Genomic DNA, 21,214 nt, shown 5'->3' on the forward strand with positions numbered 1-21,214 from the left:
CCTGTTCGAGCTCAGCGTCAGCCCAAGGTTCAGCAGCAGAGGAAGCCCAAGCTGGGCAGAAGTTTTTGATGACTCTGAAACCTCCCTCTTCCTTCCTTCAGTAGGGTGATGTGTGCAGTCCTTGCTCCTGGAATGGCTCTAGATCACAAGGGAACAGTAAGTCATAGAAATTGTGGAGTATGGCTACAACTTGTGTTTCTCTCATCCTCCTTCAACCCAATGGATGTCAGTCTTTAGCTCCGACCCTTCCCAATCTGCCTAACGTCAGCTGGAGGTGGAGTCATTCTTCTGTCAGAAGGTGATTAAACATGCCCCCTCTCAGGAGTGTGGTCAGTGAATCTTTTCCTGATATGACCTAATCCCAAGAAGTTAGGAGGATTGAAGCCCATACTGGACTTCTGAAGACTTAACAAGTTACTGGTTTGGGAGAGGATCAAGATGAACTCTCTCCAGATGATTCTCCCTTTCATTCAGCTGACAGATTGGCTATATGCTCTGGGTCTAAAAAAACATTATGCCTACATTCCCATTCATCCCGCCCATTGAAGGTTTCTCAGGTTCCTGGTAAAGGACGCATGCTACTAGAACATGGTTATCCCCTTTGGCCTTTTGGTAGCTCCAAATGCCTTTGTGGTAGTGGTAGCATAGCTTCATCCACAGGGAATATGTGTATTCCCATACCTGAATGATTAGTTGGCAACAGGCCCATCTTCATTAGGAGTTCTGTAGTCCCTCATCATCCATGTTGCCAGGTCGAACTTGGTTCCTGTCAAAGAATTCAGTTTCTGGATAGGCTTCTTCCTAACAATGGAGTCACAGTGCTGATGAGCCTAGTAAGGGCCTTCTTTCAATAGAACAGAGTGTCAGAAAGGACGGTGCTAGTCTTTCTTGCTCACATGGCAGCTGAAGTGCATGTGGTTAATTTGAATTGTTTATACATGCAGAGTCTATCAACCTTTATCCCATCATGTCTCTATGACCCTTGGGATAAGATCATCCCTTTGGTGACGGATTAATCTAGAAGTTGTGAAGTTGGGTGTAATACCGTGAGTAGGCTTAGGTTAGCCAGAGAACAGGCTGAACTCTGTTCTTTTATAAACTTTTTATTAATGACAACAAAACAAAATAGAAGCAGCTCTGCTTACCTTAGGAGTTCTCAAATACAAACAGCTATGTAATTCATAGTTCAGCAATATTGGCCTTCCATAGGCTTCCTTCTCATCCCTGGGGCCTCCTCTCCCTACTGGGTCTAGCTAGTTATTCTCTGCCCCAGGGGAATTGCTCCAGACCAGGATTCCCTGCTGCTATAGGGCTTCAGGTGGATCAGGTCAAATCTCTGTAGCTGGTCCATTTTTCCCCCATATACTCCTTCACAGTGGGTCTCTCATAGAAACATGGAAATGAAGGCAGAAAAGGAGGTCCATCCAGTCTGCCCAGCAAGCTTATGGCAGTAACTACTGGCCAAACAAGTCATCTTATAATTATCAGTTTTCCAGATTATCAAAGTCAGAGCCTTTGTTTATTGCTATTTGAGTCCAATTCTCCAATACCTCTTGCCATTGAAGCAGAGAGCAATGTTGGAGTTGCATCAAAAATATCAGGCCGTATCAAAAAGTTAATCCCATGCTTATTTGTTTTCCCAGACTGTGCAATTCAATGTCCTTGTTGGCTGCTGTCTGAATCTAATTCCCCTTTTCCTCTTTTCCCCCTGCTGTTGAAGCAGAGAGCAATGATGAAGTTACATCAACAGCATAAAGGCTTATTGATTAAGGGTAGTAACTGCCACACCAGCAAGTTACCCCCATGCACTCTTCTTCATTCCCAACCTCTAGCCTTGAGGGCTCCATGGTGTTTATCCCATGCCCCTTTGAAATCTTTTACTGTATTTGTCTTCACCCCCTCCTCTGGAAAAGCATTCCAGGCATCCACCACCCTTTCTGTGAAGAAATATTTCCTGACATTGATTCTGAGTTGTCCTCCCTGAAGTTTCATTTCGTGACTCCTACTTCTACTGATTTATTTCTAATAGAAAAGGTTTGTTGGTGATTGTGCATCATTAAAACCTTTCAGGTATCTGAAGGTTTGTATCATATCACCCCTGAACCTCCTCGCCTCCAGGGTATACATATTTAGGACTTTTAACCTCTCCTCATAAGTCATTTGATGGAGACCCACCACAATTTTGGTCACACTTCTCTGGACCGCCTACATCCTGTCTCTGTCCCATTTGAGATACGGTCTCCAGAACTGAACACAGTACTCCAGGTGAGGCCTCACTAAGGACCTGTACAAAGGGAATAATCATCTCCTTTTTCTTACTTGTTATTCCTCCCTTAATGTGGCCCAGCATTCTTCTGGCTATCGCCTTGTCACATTGCTTCGCCATCTTCAGATCACTAGACACTATCACTCCAAGGTTTCTCTCTTGTTCCGAGCACAAAAGACCTTCATCCCCCATCACATACAGCTCTTTTGGATTACGACACCCCAGATGCATGACTCTGCACTTCTTGGTATTGAATCCCAGCTGCCATATCTTTGCCCACTGTTCAAGCTTCCTTAAATCATGTATCATTCTTTCTATTCATTCCGGCATGTCTACTCTGTTGCAGATCTTAGTATCATCCACAAATATATAAACTTTACCTTCTATCCCTTCCACAATATCGCTCACAAAGATATTGAACAGAACCGGTCCCAACACTGATCCCTGTGAAACTCCACTTAACACCATTTTCTCTTCAGAGCAGGTTCCAATTACCATCACACGCTATCTTTTATCTGTCAACCAGTTTGTAATCCACGGCACCACCTTGATGCTCACTCCCAAGCTTCACATTTTATTCATGAGTCTTCTATGTGGGATCCTGTCAAAACCTTTACTAAAATCCAAGTAATTCACATCGAAAAAAATCAATCATATTCATTTGACAGGACCTTCCCCTGGTGAATCCATGCTGCCTCGGATCGAGCAACCCATCAGACTGTAGATAGTTCACTATCCTTTCCTTCAGCAGTGTCTCCATTAATTTTCCCACCACTGAGGAGAGGCTAACCAGCCTGTAGTTTCCAGCCTCCTATCTGCACCTACTCTTGTGAAGCGGGACCACCACCACTCTTCTCCAATCTCTTGGCACCACTACAGTTTCCAGGGATCTATTGAACAGGTCACACAGCAGATGCACCAGCACATCTCTGAGCTCCCTCAATATCCTGGGATGAACCTCATCATGCCCCAAAGCTTTGTCTGCTTTCAATTTTCCTAGCTCTTCCCATACATTCTCTTCTGTAAATGAAGTTTCGTCTACTTCACCTCCATCCACAGTCTTGTTAACTAGTGATGATCCTTCTCCAGGGTCTTCTTTAGTGAGCACCGAACTGAAGTATTTGTTTAATATTTCTGCCATTTCATTGTCTCTCTCCACACATTGATCCTAGTCATCTTTCAATTTCATTATACCTCTTTGGACCTTTCTCTGATGTATCTGAAAAATGTTTTGTCACCTCACTTTATCTCTTTGGCAATCCTTTCTTCTGCCAGACTTTTTGCTTTTTTGATTACTTTCTTCATCTCCCTCAGTTTTAGCAGATATTCTTCCTTGTGTTCCTATTTTTGGGATCCTTTATAATTCTTGAATGCTGCTTTATTTGCTTTTATTATGTCAGCCACCTCCCTCTGAGAACCAGATCGGTTTCTTATTTCTCTTACTTTTGTTTACTTTTCTAACATATAGATTTGTTGCTTTTGTAATTGCTCCCTTTAATTTGGTTCACTGTTGTTCCATCTCTCTCATTTTCTCCCGGTTTTCTAGTTCTACCTTCAGGTATGTCCCCATTTCGAAAAAGTCCCCATTTTTTAAAGTCAAAATTCAGGTCTTTGTGTGACTTTTCCATATCCTGTTTACGGTGACAAACCATACTGTTTGATGATCACGTTTGCTGAGGTAGGCACCTACCCAGACATTTGAGACATTATCCCCATTAGTGAGCACTAGGTCGAGTAGAACTCCCTCCCTTGTGGGTTCCATTTATTTCCATTTGTTTGAAGAGAGCACCTTGCATGGCATCCACTATCTCTCTACTTCTGGTAGATTCTGCAGAAGGAATTTTCCAGTTATGTCTGGCAGATGAAAGTCTCCAACAATCAACACTTCTCCCTTCTTTCCTACACTTTGGATGTCTTCAACCAGAACTCTGTCTAATTCTTCAATTTGAGTCGGAGGCCTGTAAATCACACCAGTAAAAATGGATGCACCATCATCTTTTTTTAGGACGGCCCATAATGCTTCTTCCCTACCCCACATTCCTTGCAGTTCAGTAGCTTGGATATTGTTTTTGGTATAAAGAGCTATTCCTCCCCTTTTCTGTCCTTCCTTAACAAGTTGTAGCCCGGTATGGCCGTATCCCAATCATGCGAATCCATGAAACATGTCACCATAACAGCCACAATGCCCAAGTCTGCCTCCACCATTAGGGCCTGAAGGTCAGAGATTCTATTTATTTATTTAAAACTTTTATATACCGTTGTTCTGTGTTCTTTCACAATGGTTTACAATAACAGTGAAAAGATTCCATACAATATAAATCAAGGATTAAAAGTATAAATACAAATTAAAATCAGAAAGAAAAGTGAATAGACAAGATAAATAATATCATAAAATTCAAGAAGATATGAGAAAATAAAAGAAGAAAAAAAATAAAATGTAAAACAATTTGCCTGCTTTAAAAAAAACATTTCCTCAGGCATATGAGCAATGCCATAAAAAACTCACATACTCACATTTTATAGCCCAAATTACGAGCATTTGTAGTCATAGCTTTCAAATTTTTCTCCCTCTTTCACTATGCATCTCCAAGCAATCTAGCAGAATATGTTAGCAGATCACCTCAGCAGCTTGTTACAACTGCACTAGTGGTCCTTGGATCAAAGAGTCAGAAATTACTTGTTTAGTCACTGGGAAAAACTGGATATTGATCTATTTGTCTTTAAAGTTAATAGGAAGGCCAGAAATCTCTGCTTCAAGCATTTTAGCAGCTATAGATCAGCTCCTGACACTTTTCCACTAAATTAGAACATTGGTCTACCTATGTATACCTGCTTATTCCTCTAAAAACCAGTATTGTCCTGAAGGACCTTCGGAAGAAGGCAAGGATAATCCTCCTTGCATCAGCCTGGCTACAGAAAGTGTGGTTTCCTTATCTTGTCCATATATCAGTTCAGTGTCAGATTCCATTAAACTTCCCCGATTCTCATTGCAGAAGTAAGCAGAATGCTCTACTTTCTGAATCTCACTGCAAGCATACTGAACACAGTAGTTTCCTCCTTGCTCCTTCCAAAGAAAGTGAAGATTGTACTTATTTCGGTTAGAAAGCCTTCAATTAGAAGAAACTAAAGTTTCAAGAAAAAGGAGTTCTTGGCTTGGTGTAGGACCAGCCATCTGGCTTCCTTTTACTGTGGTTGGAGGGAGTTGCTTTAGTATCTATTCTTCCTTTTGCCCTTAGGTCTAAGCACCTCTTCAGTCAAAGTTCATCTCATGCTATTGCAGCATATCACCAGCAATTAGATGGAGCTCCAGTCTCACTCTGCACTTTGGTGTCCAAGTTCATGAAAATATTTTGGTATTACAGACCTCCAGTTAGTAAATCTCAGTGTAGCCCTAGCTCAACTCAGAAACCTCTTTTCTAAATTCTTGAGAAGGTGGACCTAAAGTTTCTTACCTGGAAAGTGTTATTTCTCATGGCTGTCACATCAGCAAAGAGAAAAAATGAACTACAGACTCTGATTTCATATTCACCAGTTTTTTCATAATAGGATGGTTCTAAAAACTCAACCGAAATTCCTCCCTGAAGTGTGTCCATATTAATCAAGCTATTGTGCTACTTACATTATTTCCATGAACACATGTACATGAAGGAGAAAGGGCTTTTCACTCCTTGAAATGTAAGAGGGTCCTTGTATGTTATTTTAAGAGGATTCAACCTCTCTGTCAAGTGTCTCAACCATTCATGTCCTTTGATCCCAATACATTGTGAAGGGTAGTTGACAAACAAATTGGCTAGTGGATTATATAGTGCACCTTCATGCCCTGGCCAGTTTACAAAATGGCTAATTCATGCCTGCTTGTCGACAGAGAATGCAAATTTGCTTACCTGTAAACAAGGTTCTCCATAGACAATAGGATGAATTAGTCATTCTTAATATCCACCCGTCCCTGACGTGTCCATTACCTCACTAAAGCTTAAGCTATGGAAGAGACTGAGAAGCTCACAAGGTAGTGTGTGCATGTGAGAACTCCTGCGCATGCTCAGTCTTCACTGAGCTGTGAAAGTCGGATCCTTCTCAGTGCTGTCAGATGACATCACCAATGTGTATTGGCTAATTCATCCTACTGCTTACGAAGAACTCTGATTACAGGTAGGCAAGCTTACAGTATTTATATACATATATAAGCACACATAAATACATATATACATTTACAAACAGACATTGTTATGATTAAGAATTTAACAAATCTGATATTTTTGTTGGGGGAGGAGCAAAGGAAGAGATGAGGGGATGTATAATCATTTTCAAAGATGTACTGAAGCTGTGAGACATTATTTTTCTTTTTATCTCTAATAAACATGGTGACCTTTGAACACATTACCTGTACTGTATTACTGCCTTTACCACCAGGAGGCGGCTCATCCTTGGCTGAAACTTTCTGTTGCTTCTTATTCATCCCTAAAAACAATATCATACAGAAAATATACTGTAGGTTACAAAGCAACAAAATCCTCGGATTCTTTTTAACTGAACTAAGTAAACAAAGTTGATCTCTGAAGACAACAGCTCTCCAATCATACAATTAGGTCATTTTACTATGCCTGGCACCAGGCAAAATAAAACTTTCAAATCATTCTAGTAAAGACTGAACAACTCCCAAAAGGCAGATAGGTGGGTTTGTGGGACTGGTGAATAGTTATCTTCAGAGAACTCTTGTTACAGGCTAGCAACTTGGCTTCTCTTAAGCTTGTCTTAAGATACATAGCAGCATTCATCACACAGTTGAACTCTCTAGTTAAGGATTACCTTGAACATAAATGGAAGAACACAACGACAACTGCCAAGAGGTTAAAAAAATGTTTTATTGGGGAGATCCTTGCCCCCTCCTCATTTTTCTATTTAATAAAGAATAAAGACTTTCCAAGAGTTTGAGAAATCTGCTCATAATGGTTTGCAGCTCTTTTGCAATACATAGTATAGAGCTGCTTCACTTTTATGGGTAGGTTGCCTAGGGAAAAATGTTGGCAGGACAATTGACCAATTCAAATGGAGGTCTGACACTACCTTTGGCAGGAACTTGGGATGTGTGTGAAACACCATTCAATTATGATGAAATTTAGAGTAACATAGATAAGTCAGTAGGAAGGCAATATTAAAAAAAAAGTTGAGGTTGAATGGAAGCAAGATGGCGGTGTGAACCTGGTCATGGTAATATCACTTGTAGCTGCATCAGGAAGTTACCTAAACAAAAATGCCGCCAAAAAGAAAAGGGAAGGTAAGAGTTTACTCCTCCAACTCGACCTTTCCCTCTGGGCAGCGTCTTATTACCACATACACCGGGAAAGCAACAGAACAGGGGGAGAAAGCCCTCGCTGCGGTGATCGATGAAGGAGCATCAACTTTGCTGGGGGAAACTACCTTAAGTCCCCAGGTTGCTCGAGTTCCAAAAGTGGTGGGTTCCCCGGAACTCCCTCTGTCAGCTGTGATTCATTGTCCTGACGTGGCTCTAGCGACTCCGGAGGGAGGGGGGGCAGAGAGGAGAAATGCCTTCGACTCTCTCACTTCTCACGGGACTATCGGTAACACCAGGTGGTGTGCTGGTCACATTGACCCCGGAGGGACGATGTGACGGATGGATGGATGGACGAGGGAAACTTTGTTGGCGGAAAATGCTTTGGAGAGGAAAATGGGTGAGTTAACCTACTTTCAATTACCTCCTAAACCAGCAATAGTGACTTTGGATGCAATTTGGGACCTGGTAGCTGCTCTGGGTAGTTCGCTGCAGGATTACAATGCAAAGCTGGATAATCTCAATATTAAATTTAACTCATGTGAAGATCAATTAAAAGAGACTAAACCACATTTGGATTCTATGGAAAGAGCAGTGCAGAAAACTCAGGACTGTAATGTTAAATTGATTAAAGATTTAACTAGTTTTTCCTGTAGGCTTGAGAACCTGGAGCATTACTCCAGGCATTTAAACCTACATTTTCTGAATTTTCCTAAAACAGAGGGTGAGATTTCCTATACTACTCTGAAAAAATATTTTCTTGAAATTCTTAAATTTGAAGAAGAAAAGATTCCTTGTGTTAGCAAGATGAATTTTCTACCTGTTTCCTCTAAAGAAAAAGCTTTTATGATTAACTGCCCTGAAATATTGGAAAATCTAACACAGTTCCTGGAGGATTCAACAGCTGAGTTCTATGAGCATGCAACTCTCCTGGTATCGTTTGTGTCAGAGAAAGATCTAAGTGAAGTCATGAGAAGATATTTTAGAAGTATATCTGTTCCATTTTATGGATCTCAAGTACGAATATATCCTGACTTTGCTCATGCAACATAAGAAAGAAGGAGAGATTTTCTTGCTTTAAGGGCACAAATTGTTTCTTTAGGTTTCTCCTTCATACTGAGATATCCGAGCAAATGCATTGTTAGATCCCAAAATGAATGTTTTATATTCTTTTTGCCCGAACTGCTTAAGTCATTTATAAATTCAAGGAGTATAGTGACCACCTCTCCTAGTATTTACAGGTCTGAGGAGCCATAATATAGAGGTTGCTTAATGTTAAGCCTGTTTCTTTATCTTATTTTGTAAATTCTCCTGGATGTCCGCTTTCCAACAATAATCTTTTCTTGATGGAAAAAGGTATATTTCCTGTAATATTATTTACATGATTAGGCTTATTTGTGATGATTGCATTTTTATTTTTCTAATAGTAAGAATATATCCTGCTTCTATTATGATGAAAATGAATAAAAATAAAATTAAAAAAAAAAAAGTTGAGCATGTAAATTTAGGCACCTAAGGGCTAGATTTATCAAACTATCACATGTGATAGGAAGATGGGCATGTTTTATGGTAATAGCATATTTATCACAAAGTGTGCTATCTTAGCACTTCATATAGGTATTACTGCAGAGTGTGATAACTTTTTTGTACTTTGCAGTGATTCCACAATTGTTGCAGTTCCTACCTACAGCCACTGGGGGGGGGGGAGGAGAGAGAGAGAGAAAGAGAGAAAGAGAGAAAGAGAGAGAGAAAGAGAGAAAACCTAGCTATAAGGGCCTTATAGTTGTTAGGTATTTATAACTCTATATGAGGCCCACCTAGTAACTCGAGGTGAGGTTTAGGAAGTAGTGTATGGGGTTAGGGCCACTTTAACATTCAGAGTGAGACGTACGAACAGAACAGTACACTCTTGTGAAGATTTGATGACCTTCAGAGAAAGGAAACTCACATAAAGATGAGATTTGTACAATGTTCTCTCAACCTAGCTTGATGGACTCTCAACCTGGGTAACATCTTCACAAGAGTGTACTGTTCAGTTCATACATCATACTCTGCATGTAAAAGTGGCCCCTAACCCCTACACGACTACCTAAACATCACCTCGAGTTAGTAGGTGGGCCTCAGATAGAGGTATAAATACCTAACTACTATAAGGGCCTTATAGCTAGGTTCTCTCTCTCTCTCTCTCAGTTTAAAATACACAAAATGCCATTTGTGAAAAGATTGCAAAGTGCAATATAGCCATATCACACAGCTTAACGCCAATGAAAAAGGTGTAGTTATTTCCGGTGTTAAAACTGTGCGGTATGGCTTCACAGTTTGCGAAGCCAGCCCACTTGGATAGAAATCTCACCCCAAACTCCTCCCCCTTTTCCAAATTAGCATCGTACCATGCGATATGATGCATTTTGCATGCAAAAACGCTTTAATGCGTGCGAAAAGGCCATAATGCAAGCTGAAAAATAACCCCCTGTTAGGAACCTATTTTCAGTCAAACATAGCTACCTCACTTTTTGGTTCAAAATTCACCTAAATTTAGAATCTAAAATTTAAGAAACCAATAATCAGCGTAATGCATCCTGCTAATTTCAGATTTAACTGGATTTATGGTGGGATATGAAAGCCCTGCTGTGCTGACCAGCCCTGAGACAGCCAAATAATGTGCTATTTAGCTAAAAAGTTATTCTGCTATCTTGAGGGTGGGGCAGTGCCAGTTATCTGGCTAAGGTAGTGAGATAAATAAACATTTTCAGCATTATCCAGCAAACATAGCAGGATAACTTTAGGACAGCTGAAGAACAGTCCAAGAATTAGCTGGATAAACTTATCTGGCTACCTTTAAGATATCTGGGTATATTCAATGGCACATCCATGCCACTAAATATCCCATCTAAGTGAGCCAGATATGTTTATCCATCTAACTTTTCTAGCCAGCCAGCAACTGAATATGGACCTCTAAATTTAGGCCTGCTATTAATTTGCCTATCACACGATATTTTATGTAAATAAAATAATCCGGCTGACATATTTCTGCCATCTTATTTTATCTACACCTTTTGAGTTTTTATTTTAGCATGGGAGCAGCGAAATCCTATGCTCCCATGCTACAATTAAAAGGCCATGTGGGCCGAATCAAACCCCTTTCAAAAGTCTCTAAAAAGCCACTCGGATTCTTTACTGGGCAAATAATGATGAATATTGGCTTTGGAGAGTCTCTGAGATTTTCTGTTTACTCTAATGAGAACCTGAAGCTTCTCTGTGGTTTGGTTTCTGTGAGGGGGGTATATAGGAGAAGACCCCAGAACACCTTTAAGGTCCAGCTCCAGAGAACTGGTCCGATCTACCCTAAACCTAATACAGCAGGGAATCTTGGTCCTGGGCAGAGGTCCCTGGGAAAGGTGCATAACTAAGCAGGTCCAGGAGGGAACATAGGCCCCGGGGAGAGAAGGAAGCCTAGAAAAAGAAAACACTGCTGAACTGTAAGTTGTAATACTTTTGTGTTGTTGTGTTGTTGTAAAAATAGCAAAGTTGCTTTGTTTGTTTTCTTGTCAATTATAAAGATGTTTATGCAAGATTTCAATACTAAATTAAACGAACCCAAAAAGTGCAAGAATAATATTATAACCTACAAAAATATCTCACTTATAATGGAATGAGAAAAAAACCAAAACTATTACCTACCAAACTTATATTACATAATTTTTTATTGTGACCATCATAAAGCACTGGGTTTACATAGAAATTTGTATTTCAAACCCAACTTCTTGTGCTTAAAAAGATTTAATCATGGGTCACATAAAGATATGGCGTAGATTAAAAAAAAAAAAAAATACGTGCGCACATGTTATAAAATTGTGGGTGGCGTGCAGCATCGCTTCGTCGGACTTCCCCAGTTCCCTCCCAGTCCGCTCCAATTAAGGAGCGGACTGGGAGGGAACTTTGCTACCCCTAACCTTCCTTCCCCTCTCCTACCCATCCCCATCCCTATCCTAGGTACCCCTATTTTTTTTTTTACCTTTTGCTCCTCCAAAGGAGCAGGAGCAAATGGGTGCCAGCGTGCGATCCCCCGGCACAGCAGCAAATGGCTGTACCGGGTGCATCCAGCCCTGCCGCGCCCCCCGCCCCCCCAGACCACCCCTCCCCACCCATTTGCTGAGGCCCAGTTCTTGTGCACATAACAGGGATTATGTGCATGGCTGGGCACCTTTTTGAAATGCGCGCGGTGCGCGCAAGGCCTGGCCATGCACTTCACCCCTGTTTTTTACGCTTGCGGGCCTATAGTGTGCAGGATTTAGATCCACAAGTGCTAACACCATAACATTTTTCTGTGCTTAATTATTTTAATTTACTTATCTTAAAAGTATCAGGAGTAGATAACACTCAAGGGGTTGAAGCTGAAGCTGGAGCATTGAGGAGACAAAGCTAAAACCGGAACTCAGTACTTGCTGTATGTTCCAAACTTTTGAATGCCCAACACTACAGCCTCAAATAGAATTGCAGAGTCAACTAGATAATCATTGATTCTACATGTTATAAAATCGCGGACGGCGTGCACAAGGGGGGGCAGACTAAAGCAAAAATTGCACGCAACGCATCGTCAGGCTTCCCCAGTTCCCTCCCAGTCCGCTTCAGTTAAGGAGCAGACTGGGAGGGAACTTCCCTACTCCCTACCCTAACCTCTCTTCCCCTTCCCCTCTCCTACCCGCCCCCTATCTCTATCCTAGCCCCCCCCCCCATTTTTCTAACTTACATTTTGCTCCTCCGAAAGAGCAGTAGCAAGTTGCATGAGCCGACAGAGTGCTGGCACGCGATCCCCCAGCACAGCGGCAAATGACCACTGAACCGTGGGACAGGAAGCAAAATGGCGCCGGCGCTACCTTTGCCCTGTCATATGACAGGGCAAAGGTAGCGCCGGCGCCATTTCTATCAACGCACCCGTGGCCCGAGAGTGGAAGATCACAATGGGACCCCCCCACTGGACCCCAGGTAATTTAAGACATTTTGGGGGGGTTCGGGAGGGTGGGGGATTAATTTTAAAGGGTCGGGGTGGGTTTTAGGGATGTTTTAGTGTGCCTGTTTTCCCACCCTCCCCCTTCCCCCGATTTACGATTTTTGACGATAAATCGGGGGAATTCCTATTAAATATCGCTTCTAACGATTTTTGACGATTTAAAATATATCAGACGATATTTTAAATCGTCAAAAAACGATTCACATCCCTAATATTCACAGATAGCTGGTTAGGTTTCAAAATTATCAAGCTATATATAGCAGGATAACGCTATTCAAGGATATTCAATTGAATATCCCTGGATAAGTTATTTGTTCTTTAGTTTTTGGAATATTGACCTCACTGTTAATTGTTTATCCTTTCTTGTCAAACGTAAGATGATTCTGGCTGCTTTTGATTATAATGTACTACTGCTTCACTGCAGAAATACTGTTATCAAGGATTCACTTCATTAAAGAGACAGTGATTTGAAGAGAGAAAAATATGCAAATAAATTAAAAGTATCTAATATATAACTACCTGAGTAACCAAATGATATGCTTGACATTGGGCTAAGGTAGATTCCACTTCCATACATTGCACCATGGAGCTGAAAAAAAAGTAAAATTTTGCTGTAAATCAAGATTCAATACATTTTTCAGTGCTTCTCCTCAAGTATATAAGATGCTACTGAATAGCAACAAACAACATAAGAACATAAGAAATTGCCATACTAGGTCAGACTAACGGTCATCAAGCCCAGTATCCTGTTTCCAACAGTGGCCAATCCAAGTCACAAGTACCTGGCAAGTACCCAAACATTAGATAGATCACAAGCTACTATTGTTTATTCATTACCGTCATAGCAGTTTATGGATTTATCCTCTAGGAACTTATACAAACCTTTTTTAAACCCAGTTACACTAACTGCTGTAATCACATCCTCTGGCAATGAGTTGCAGAGCTTAACTATGCACTGATTGAAAAAGAATTTTCTTCAGTTTGTTTTAAATGTACATAATTAAACAAAGTGAAGTAGTTAGCCTTTCCAGGATGCTTTCTATTTGATGACATCTAGCTCTCAGAAAGCTAATTTATAAAACAGATATCTTTAAAAATACTTTGTGGACTTTCCCCTATATATCTTCACCAGAATAAAAATAGTTATCTTCAATTTCAAACAGCCACCACAAAAACTAGAGCTAAAGCCGTTCCTCTAGGATCCAAGTCATTGATCAGACTTCATCCAGAGTATCATGGCCACTTTTACAGGCCACGTCTACAAAAGGGTCTACAAAGGAGAGCTATCCAAACTGTTCACAGTTTGCATCATGGGAGCAATTTTGAGCAACCCATGCAAGTGCAAGGGAGGCAAATAATTATTTTATGTGTGTAATTTTCTGTGAATTTTAAAAGAGAAACAACATAGGCTGTTTAACTTTGAAAATTCACTTAACCTTTGTATGGGTACCTGTGTGCTTTACACCTACTATTTCTGTGGGCAGAAAAATGGGGTAAAACTGTGCATATACATTTTAAAATACAATTGCGTGCACATAGTTTACTCTGCCGACCTAAACATACCCTCAGGAATGCATCTTTTTAAAAATGAATTTATTGAGCATTTGTGTATTAGACTGAAATTTGCCACAAGAGTTCACAAATAAAGAAGAGCAATAAATCATAACATGGTGCAGTACTTTCACAAATTAAGTCCACTATTAAGACAGACCAAGATTCAAAGTTAAAAAAGAAAACAACTATATAAGGAATACTGCAAGTGTAGAGGTTCTCAATCTTCAAATGATATATAGATCTAATCATCTCTTTCCTAGATTTTTGCTGATTCCTAAAAAAAAAAAAAAAATCAGACAAATGGTCTGGATCAAACAAAATACAGCACTGGAAAATTAATTCAGTGCAGACTACTTCAATTCAGGATATATTCAGAATCATCTAGTTTTCAGAGAAGTACTATATTATATTTGAATATAACAGTGCATAAATCCCATAAAGGAGACATCTTAAAGAGTTTAAAGATACAACTATTTTATTAGATCTATCTACCTTATTTTCGCAATAATGCAATGTTCAAATTTAACAACAACCTCATACTGTAATTCCAGTTTTGCAACAACAAAGGTCTTTAATCTGGAAAAAGCTTGAAATATTGTATGTAAAGAAATGTGAATCCTTAGATCCATTTTTATGATCAGCCAAAATTAAAGTTCTCTTCTCATCAGAAAGAGGGGGATAATCTATAACAGTCCCAATACTTTGTATTACCCTCGAAGACAGAGCAGCAAAGGAAACAGATTTTTCATTCGTAGTTGCTATAACTCTATAAATCAGACCCAGACCTCACAGCTTCTGTGTGAAAGTATACATAGGCCTTGTGCCACAGGGTGTGCTAACCGTGCAATTGCACAGGGTGGCACATCTCATAGAGAGCCACGGGAGTAGGAAGAGGCCTGTGCTGCCGCTCAAGGACCTGATTCTAACGGCAGTGGAAGAAGCAGGATGCACAAGATGAGGATACAGGAAATGCTAGCACCACGAGTGTTGAATTACCTCAGGGCCAGCACATGAAGAGGAACCACACAACAGCTGCTCTCCACAAAGAAGAAGGTGCAGGCTAGCAGCAACAGTGGAGGAGGAATGACCCATGGACCCTGACTGCCTGGTCTGCATTTGTGTATGAATGGCAGACTGCCTGTTGGGTATGTGTGTGTGTGTGAATGGGAGGCTGCCTGGGATGAGTGGGTGTATGTGTGAATGGCAGGCGGCCTGGGATTTATGTGTGTGTGAATGGGAAGCTGCCTGGGATGAGTGGGTGTATGAATGGGAACCTGCCTGGGATGCGAATGTATATGTGTATGTATAAAATGGAAGCCTGCTTGGGATGGGTGTGTGTGAGAATGGGAGCCTGCCAGGGATGGGGGGGGGTGTATGTGTGTGCATGTGCATGTATGTGCACATGCATGCATGGGAGCCTTCCTGGGATGGGCAGAGGTTTTGTGTGTCTGAGAATGGAAGCCTACCTGGAATTTGGGTGGATGTGAATGGGACCCTGTCTGAGGTGTGTGGGTGTAAATGGGAGCTTGTCTGGGGTGTGCATGTGACAGAATGGGGGCTGGAGGTGGATTCCAGCAACTGAGATGAAAATAGGGGCCTGGGGCTGCTGGTAGATTCCACCCAAAGAAGAGCTGGAGAAGCGTGTGTGTGTGTGTGTGTGTATAAGAGAGGAGAAAGTTTGTGCATCCTACTCCCACTAATCCACGACAGTCTCAGGGTGACTGGAAATCAAAAGTTACCAGCTATGGAGAGTGTAAATTTTTAAAATCCTTTTTATTTTTATTTTTCAGGTGTTATTTGATGTGTCTACTGTTTCAAAATATTTTATTGGTGTTTGGGATATTTAAAAAATATTGTATGAATTTTTAATTATTTGATCTTTTATTATTCAGCTTTTTTTGAAATATTATTAATATGTTTTTAGTATTATGATTATGTATTTAATTTCTTGATTTTGTATGATATTTGAGGAATGGTGATGGTTTTGTTTTTTCATTGTTGAATTGCAGAATGTCTGGCTTCTTCTGGTTTCCAATTCAGTTTTTGTCTACATGTTTGTATTTCTTCTTTATGGTTGCTCTAGTCAGTATCTGGTGAGGGTCTATTTATGTTCTGCTTGTGTGACTGAGGGTGAGTCTTTTTCCTAATAGGAAGTGTATTAGTGTATTCGGGCTTTCAGAAGTTCAAGCACACACCCATAGGCCTAATACCATATGGGTTCCAGGTGTTTTTTTTTTGCAGGGATTTCTGGTTAGCATCACAGCAGTACATATAATTATTCAGCCGAATTTTAAATCGGCCATGCATGCAAATTCCGGCAGTTATGTGCACAAGTGCCGGACCCTTAAAAAGGGCTGGGCTGGGGGCTTGGTCCGGGTGGGGAGGGGTAGGGCAGGGGGTGGGTAGGGAAGTTCCCTCCCCCCCATCCGTGCATTAATTGGAGTGGACTGGGAGGGAATAGGGGAAGGCCCTATTTCATCACCGCATGTAATTTACTAAAATTTCCATGCCTGTGCCACCCGCACAAGCGTGTGCGGATTTTAAAATCCGTGCATCCATGTGCACATGCCGGGAATCACATGCACATAGACGCGCATGCTCACCTTTTAAAATCTACCCCATAATGTAAGTGATAATTTTACCACAGAATACTAAACTTTGATACTTTTCAAGTAAAATATAAATACATAAATCTTACCTGTGGGTGTGGAATGGGACAGGGGACGTTATGCAAGGTTATAAGGTTCACCTAGGGCACCGAATACTCTTGCACAAGACAAGGATTCGGGTGGGGGTGGTGGTGGTGTCAGTTTTTAAAGTTTGTATTACTGAAGGGAGCAGGGCTTTTTTTTTGGTGGGCCTGGGACAGATAGGCGCTGATTTTAAAAACCCTACATGCGTAAATCCAGACGATTTACGTGTGTGTGTGTGTGGGGGGGGGGGGGGTACGCGCGCCTGGCCTATTTTATAAAGGCCCAGTGATGCGTGTAAAGCCCCGGGATGTGTCTAAGTCCCGGGGCTTTACAAAAGGGGAGGTCCGGGGGCGGGGCCAGAGGCCTCTGGTACAGCGGCCATTTGCTGGTGTGTTGGAGGATTGTGTGCCAGCAGGCAGGTGCAAAAGGTGAATTAAAATTTTGGGGGTGATTAGGATAGGGCTGGGGGGAGGATAAGTTAGGGGAAGGGATGGGAAGGTTAGTTTAGGGGGAAGGCAACGGGGGAATCTTGTGGGCGTCGGCGTGTGCCGGGTGCACAATTGTGCACTCCCTTGCGCGCATCCACCCCCAATTTTATAACATGTGCGTGCATACATGTATGCCCGTGCGTATTTTTGAAAATCTACCCCATAATGAATGAACGGAGTAGTTGGGAGCACAGTAATTGTTCACACAGGGCAGCAAAAATGCTAGCACCGGCCCAGAGTATACGCAAACTTTAAGCCACTATTCAGGGTGCAAGTTTCACCTCTAGCCAGTTAACCTAGTTAGTTACCCGACTTTGAAAACTGTTCTACGTAAGTTCTATGAGGTGAAACTTAAGGACTTTGATATGTATATCCTAAAGGAGAAGAGGAAGGGGGCATGACAGAAACATTCAAACACTTTCAAGGTATAAATAATACAGAACAAGGGTAGACAACTCCAGACCTCAAGTGCAAAAGGAGGTTTGGCTTTAAATATATCCAATTTGAATATTCATGAGATGAATTTGCATGCATCACCTGCATTGTATGTAAATGAATCTCATGCATATTTACTGTTGATATCCTGCAAACATGACCAGTTTGCAACACCTGATGACAAACGTTACCTACCCCTATTCTACGATAAGAAGTCTTTAAAATAGTAACATAGTAGATTAGATGTCAGCCAATAAGGACCCATTTGCCTATCCAATTTGACTAGCGGTCCCTACCTACACTGCTCTAACTAAGGATATAACTCAACTGTTAGCTGTATAAGCTTCTCTGTCTATACTAATTTAATGCTGTTCATCACCTTTTCTTATGCTTTTATTTTTTAATAAAGGGCAGTAATATGAACAACTCCTAGCTGTACAGACTTGACTCCTTGCAGGATATTGCTCCTTGTGCCAGTCAGTTTTATTTCTTTCTTTGGTTCCTTATTATTCTGGATGGATGAGCATACACATTTAAACCAACACCAAGCCCTATGATATGAAGATGGAAGACTCAGGAGTAATGTAAGTAACCATTATTTAACAAAAAGAATGATGAATTTGTTAAACAGCTTCTCAATGGAGGTGGTAGGGCAAAAACTGTATTGGAATTCAAGAAGGAATAGGACAAGTACAAATCAGTAGAGAAGCAAGAGTAAAGCTAGAGATCAAGGGAGAATGGGCAGACAAGCTGGTCCTTGTAGGCATCTTTCATCATATTCTGTTTCTATACATATTTGAATAGATCTTCAAAGGTTATCTGTGTTAGTCTGGCATAGCAAAAATGACAATAGGCGGGTGGCACCTTATAGACTAACCAATTTATTGAGGCATGAGTTTTCAAAGATAAAGTCCACTGATGCATTTGACAAAGTGGACTCTGTCCTCGAAAGCTCATTTCTCAATAAATTGGTTAGTCTATAAGGTGCCACCCGTCTCTTGTCATATTTGATTAGGTTCACTATTTTATTGGCTTCATAAAAAGAATGGCTCTATTATGAAAGCTATTATTTATGCAATTATAGATATGAACAAAGAAGAAATAAGCTAAAAAAATTAACATCTAATTAGAAAATACATTTAAAAGAAAATAGGGTATTGCACAGTTTAAGGGAAGGTGTATAAATCGCAGAGGACAACTTTTTCCACAGTTCTCCTTTCCTTGCCATGGCTCTATATTAGAATGAATTTTGAGGTTCATTTGTATTTTCTGGTAATGTCATCTTTTGCTCATGACATGATCATTTTCTTTTGACCTGAAAATAAAAAATAAAGGATTTCTTGTTGTTCCTTCTGTTGCAAGTACCAAACTAACTATTGTCAGAGAAAGAGCTGTCTTGTTGGCGGGCCCAAAACTGTGGAACTCTATGCCACCTGAATTGAGGCTACAAAGAGATATGAAACTGTTTAGAAAGGTACTAAAAATGTGGCTTTTTAATCAAGCATTTGATATAGAATTGAGCACATGATTTTATCTTTATTTTCATTATTTTTAATTTCATTTTAATCCATTTATTGTAAGTGATTTTATTTATGAACTAATTAATGTTTATTTCAGTTTTATCTTAAGACCAAATTGTATTTTAATTTGTGTAATTTGATTTAAGTATCATGTCTGTTCTTTTTTAAATTTTTACAATGTAAACCGTTGTGTAGGTTGAAAAACTATACATCGGTATATAAAACCGAATAAATAAATAGCTTCTGAATGCTAGTCAAGAAATGTATTAAGATAGTCAAATAAAAACGTATCACCTTATCAAATATAGTACTATAGAAGATACCATTAATAAAATTAACTGACAAAATGGGATAGCAAATACCTAAGGTATAAGAGGAGGGTGCAGATGAAAAGAGTCACTGAAGGAAATTGATAAAGAAGATCTGTTACGCGTCCCATCCGCGCACGGGCCTGCTCACCTTCATGGTTCCACGGCAGGTCCCGGGTCAGCCTCCCTAGTGGCAGCTGCTAGCACTTCCAGGCCTCGGCGTCCCGCAGCGGTGGTCACCGGGCCTTCCACTGCGCACCAGGCCTCACGCCGGAGCTCGGCATCCTCGGCTGTTGTCCACGCCCCTACGCGCACGTGGACCGCCCGGCTTCTTGTAGGGCCAAGAGCGGGTCTTAGCTCCGTGGCACGCCCTGATTGATTCCTTGTTATTCCTTTGCCTCTTCCACACTTTTGTTTTAAGTTTTGTCTCTACAGTTGTTTACCCTGGTTCGATGTAAACTGATCTGATATGGCTTGCCCATGAAGGTCGGTATAGAAAAGTGTTAAATAAATAAATAAATAAATAAATAAATCAGGAAGTCCCTGCTTGTACATCCTTGCCAAGGCAATCGGGTCGGCGTTCTGCTAGATTGTCACTGTGTTTGAATCTTGTCCTAGTCTTGTTCCAAGTCTCGTTCTGGGATCCATCTGTTCCTGCCTTGTTCCTGCATCCTAGTTCCAGCGTCCTCTTGTTCCTGTTCATTTGTACGTCTTCCCAGGTAGTACCTCCAGACTGACTGCCTGGTACTGACCGTGGTTTGCTCCTTGACCTGCCTGCCTGCTGCCTGCCTTCTGATTCCAGCCTGCTACTCGACTCGCCTGCCTGCTGCCTGCCTCCTGACCTCAGCCTGCCTGTGACCTCGTCTGACCTCCGGTATCTGACCTCTTCTATGTTGTCCATTCCTCGGACTGACTCCCGGACTTTGACCTCTGCCTGCTTGACCTCGTCTCTAGATTCTGGCTCTGTTCCTAGCCTTGTCGTCACCTACGCTATTCTGGTCCTCCTTGTTCCACCTGACCTCCAGTCTTGAACCTGACAGCGCTCCCTCTCTGTCTGTGGGCACACTGTGTTACGCTTGGGCTCCGGTCAGGAGTCGTGAACACCACCCGGCAGGGTGGCTCCAGGTGGAGAGAGACAGGAAGCTCGAACAGAGTCAGGTACCAGGCTGGGTCAGGGCAGGCAGCAAGAATCAGAGTCTGGGTTCAGGCTGGGTCAGGGCAGGCGGCAAGTGGCAGTGTCTAAGTACAGGCTGGGTCAGGGCAGGCGGCAGTCAGTAGTGTCTGGGTCCAGGCTGGGTCAGGGCACAGTAAGCAAGGCAGGGCAGGTCAGAAGGCCCGTAGGCCACACACACACACACACGGAAGGCCCGTAGGCCACACACCAATAGCGGGGCAAGGCAGGTCAGAAGGCCCGTAGGCCACACACACACACACGGAAGGCCCGTAGGCCACACACCAATAGCAGGGCAAGGCAGGTCAGAAGGCCCGTAGGCCACACACACACACACGGAAGGCCCGTAGGCCACACACCAATAGCGGGGCAAGGCAGGTCAGAAGGCCCGTAGGCCACACACACACACACGGAAGGCCCGTAGGCCACACACCAATAGCGGGGCAAGGCAGGTCAGAAGGCCCGTAGGCCACACACA

At 41.7% G+C, this 21,214-nt stretch overlaps 1 protein-coding gene across 2 annotated transcripts in view; it reads right to left on the reverse strand.

Moving 5' to 3' along the window:
- Positions 1 to 21,214, reverse strand: part of PARP8 (poly(ADP-ribose) polymerase family member 8) — a 451,712-nt gene that overhangs the window by 56,018 nt on the left and 374,480 nt on the right. For both annotated transcript variants that reach the window (XM_029577668.1, XM_029577676.1), the window contains exons 23-24: positions 13,087 to 13,156; positions 6,648 to 6,724 (exon numbers count right to left, since the gene is read on the reverse strand). In XM_029577668.1, coding sequence (XP_029433528.1) covers positions 6,648 to 6,724; positions 13,087 to 13,156 — 147 coding nt within the window. The remainder of the gene's footprint in view (positions 1 to 6,647; positions 6,725 to 13,086; positions 13,157 to 21,214) is intronic.

The sequence above is a fragment of the Rhinatrema bivittatum genome, chromosome 1, assembly GCF_901001135.1.
Source record: "Rhinatrema bivittatum chromosome 1, aRhiBiv1.1, whole genome shotgun sequence".
Taxonomy (NCBI): Eukaryota; Metazoa; Chordata; class Amphibia; order Gymnophiona; family Rhinatrematidae; genus Rhinatrema; species Rhinatrema bivittatum.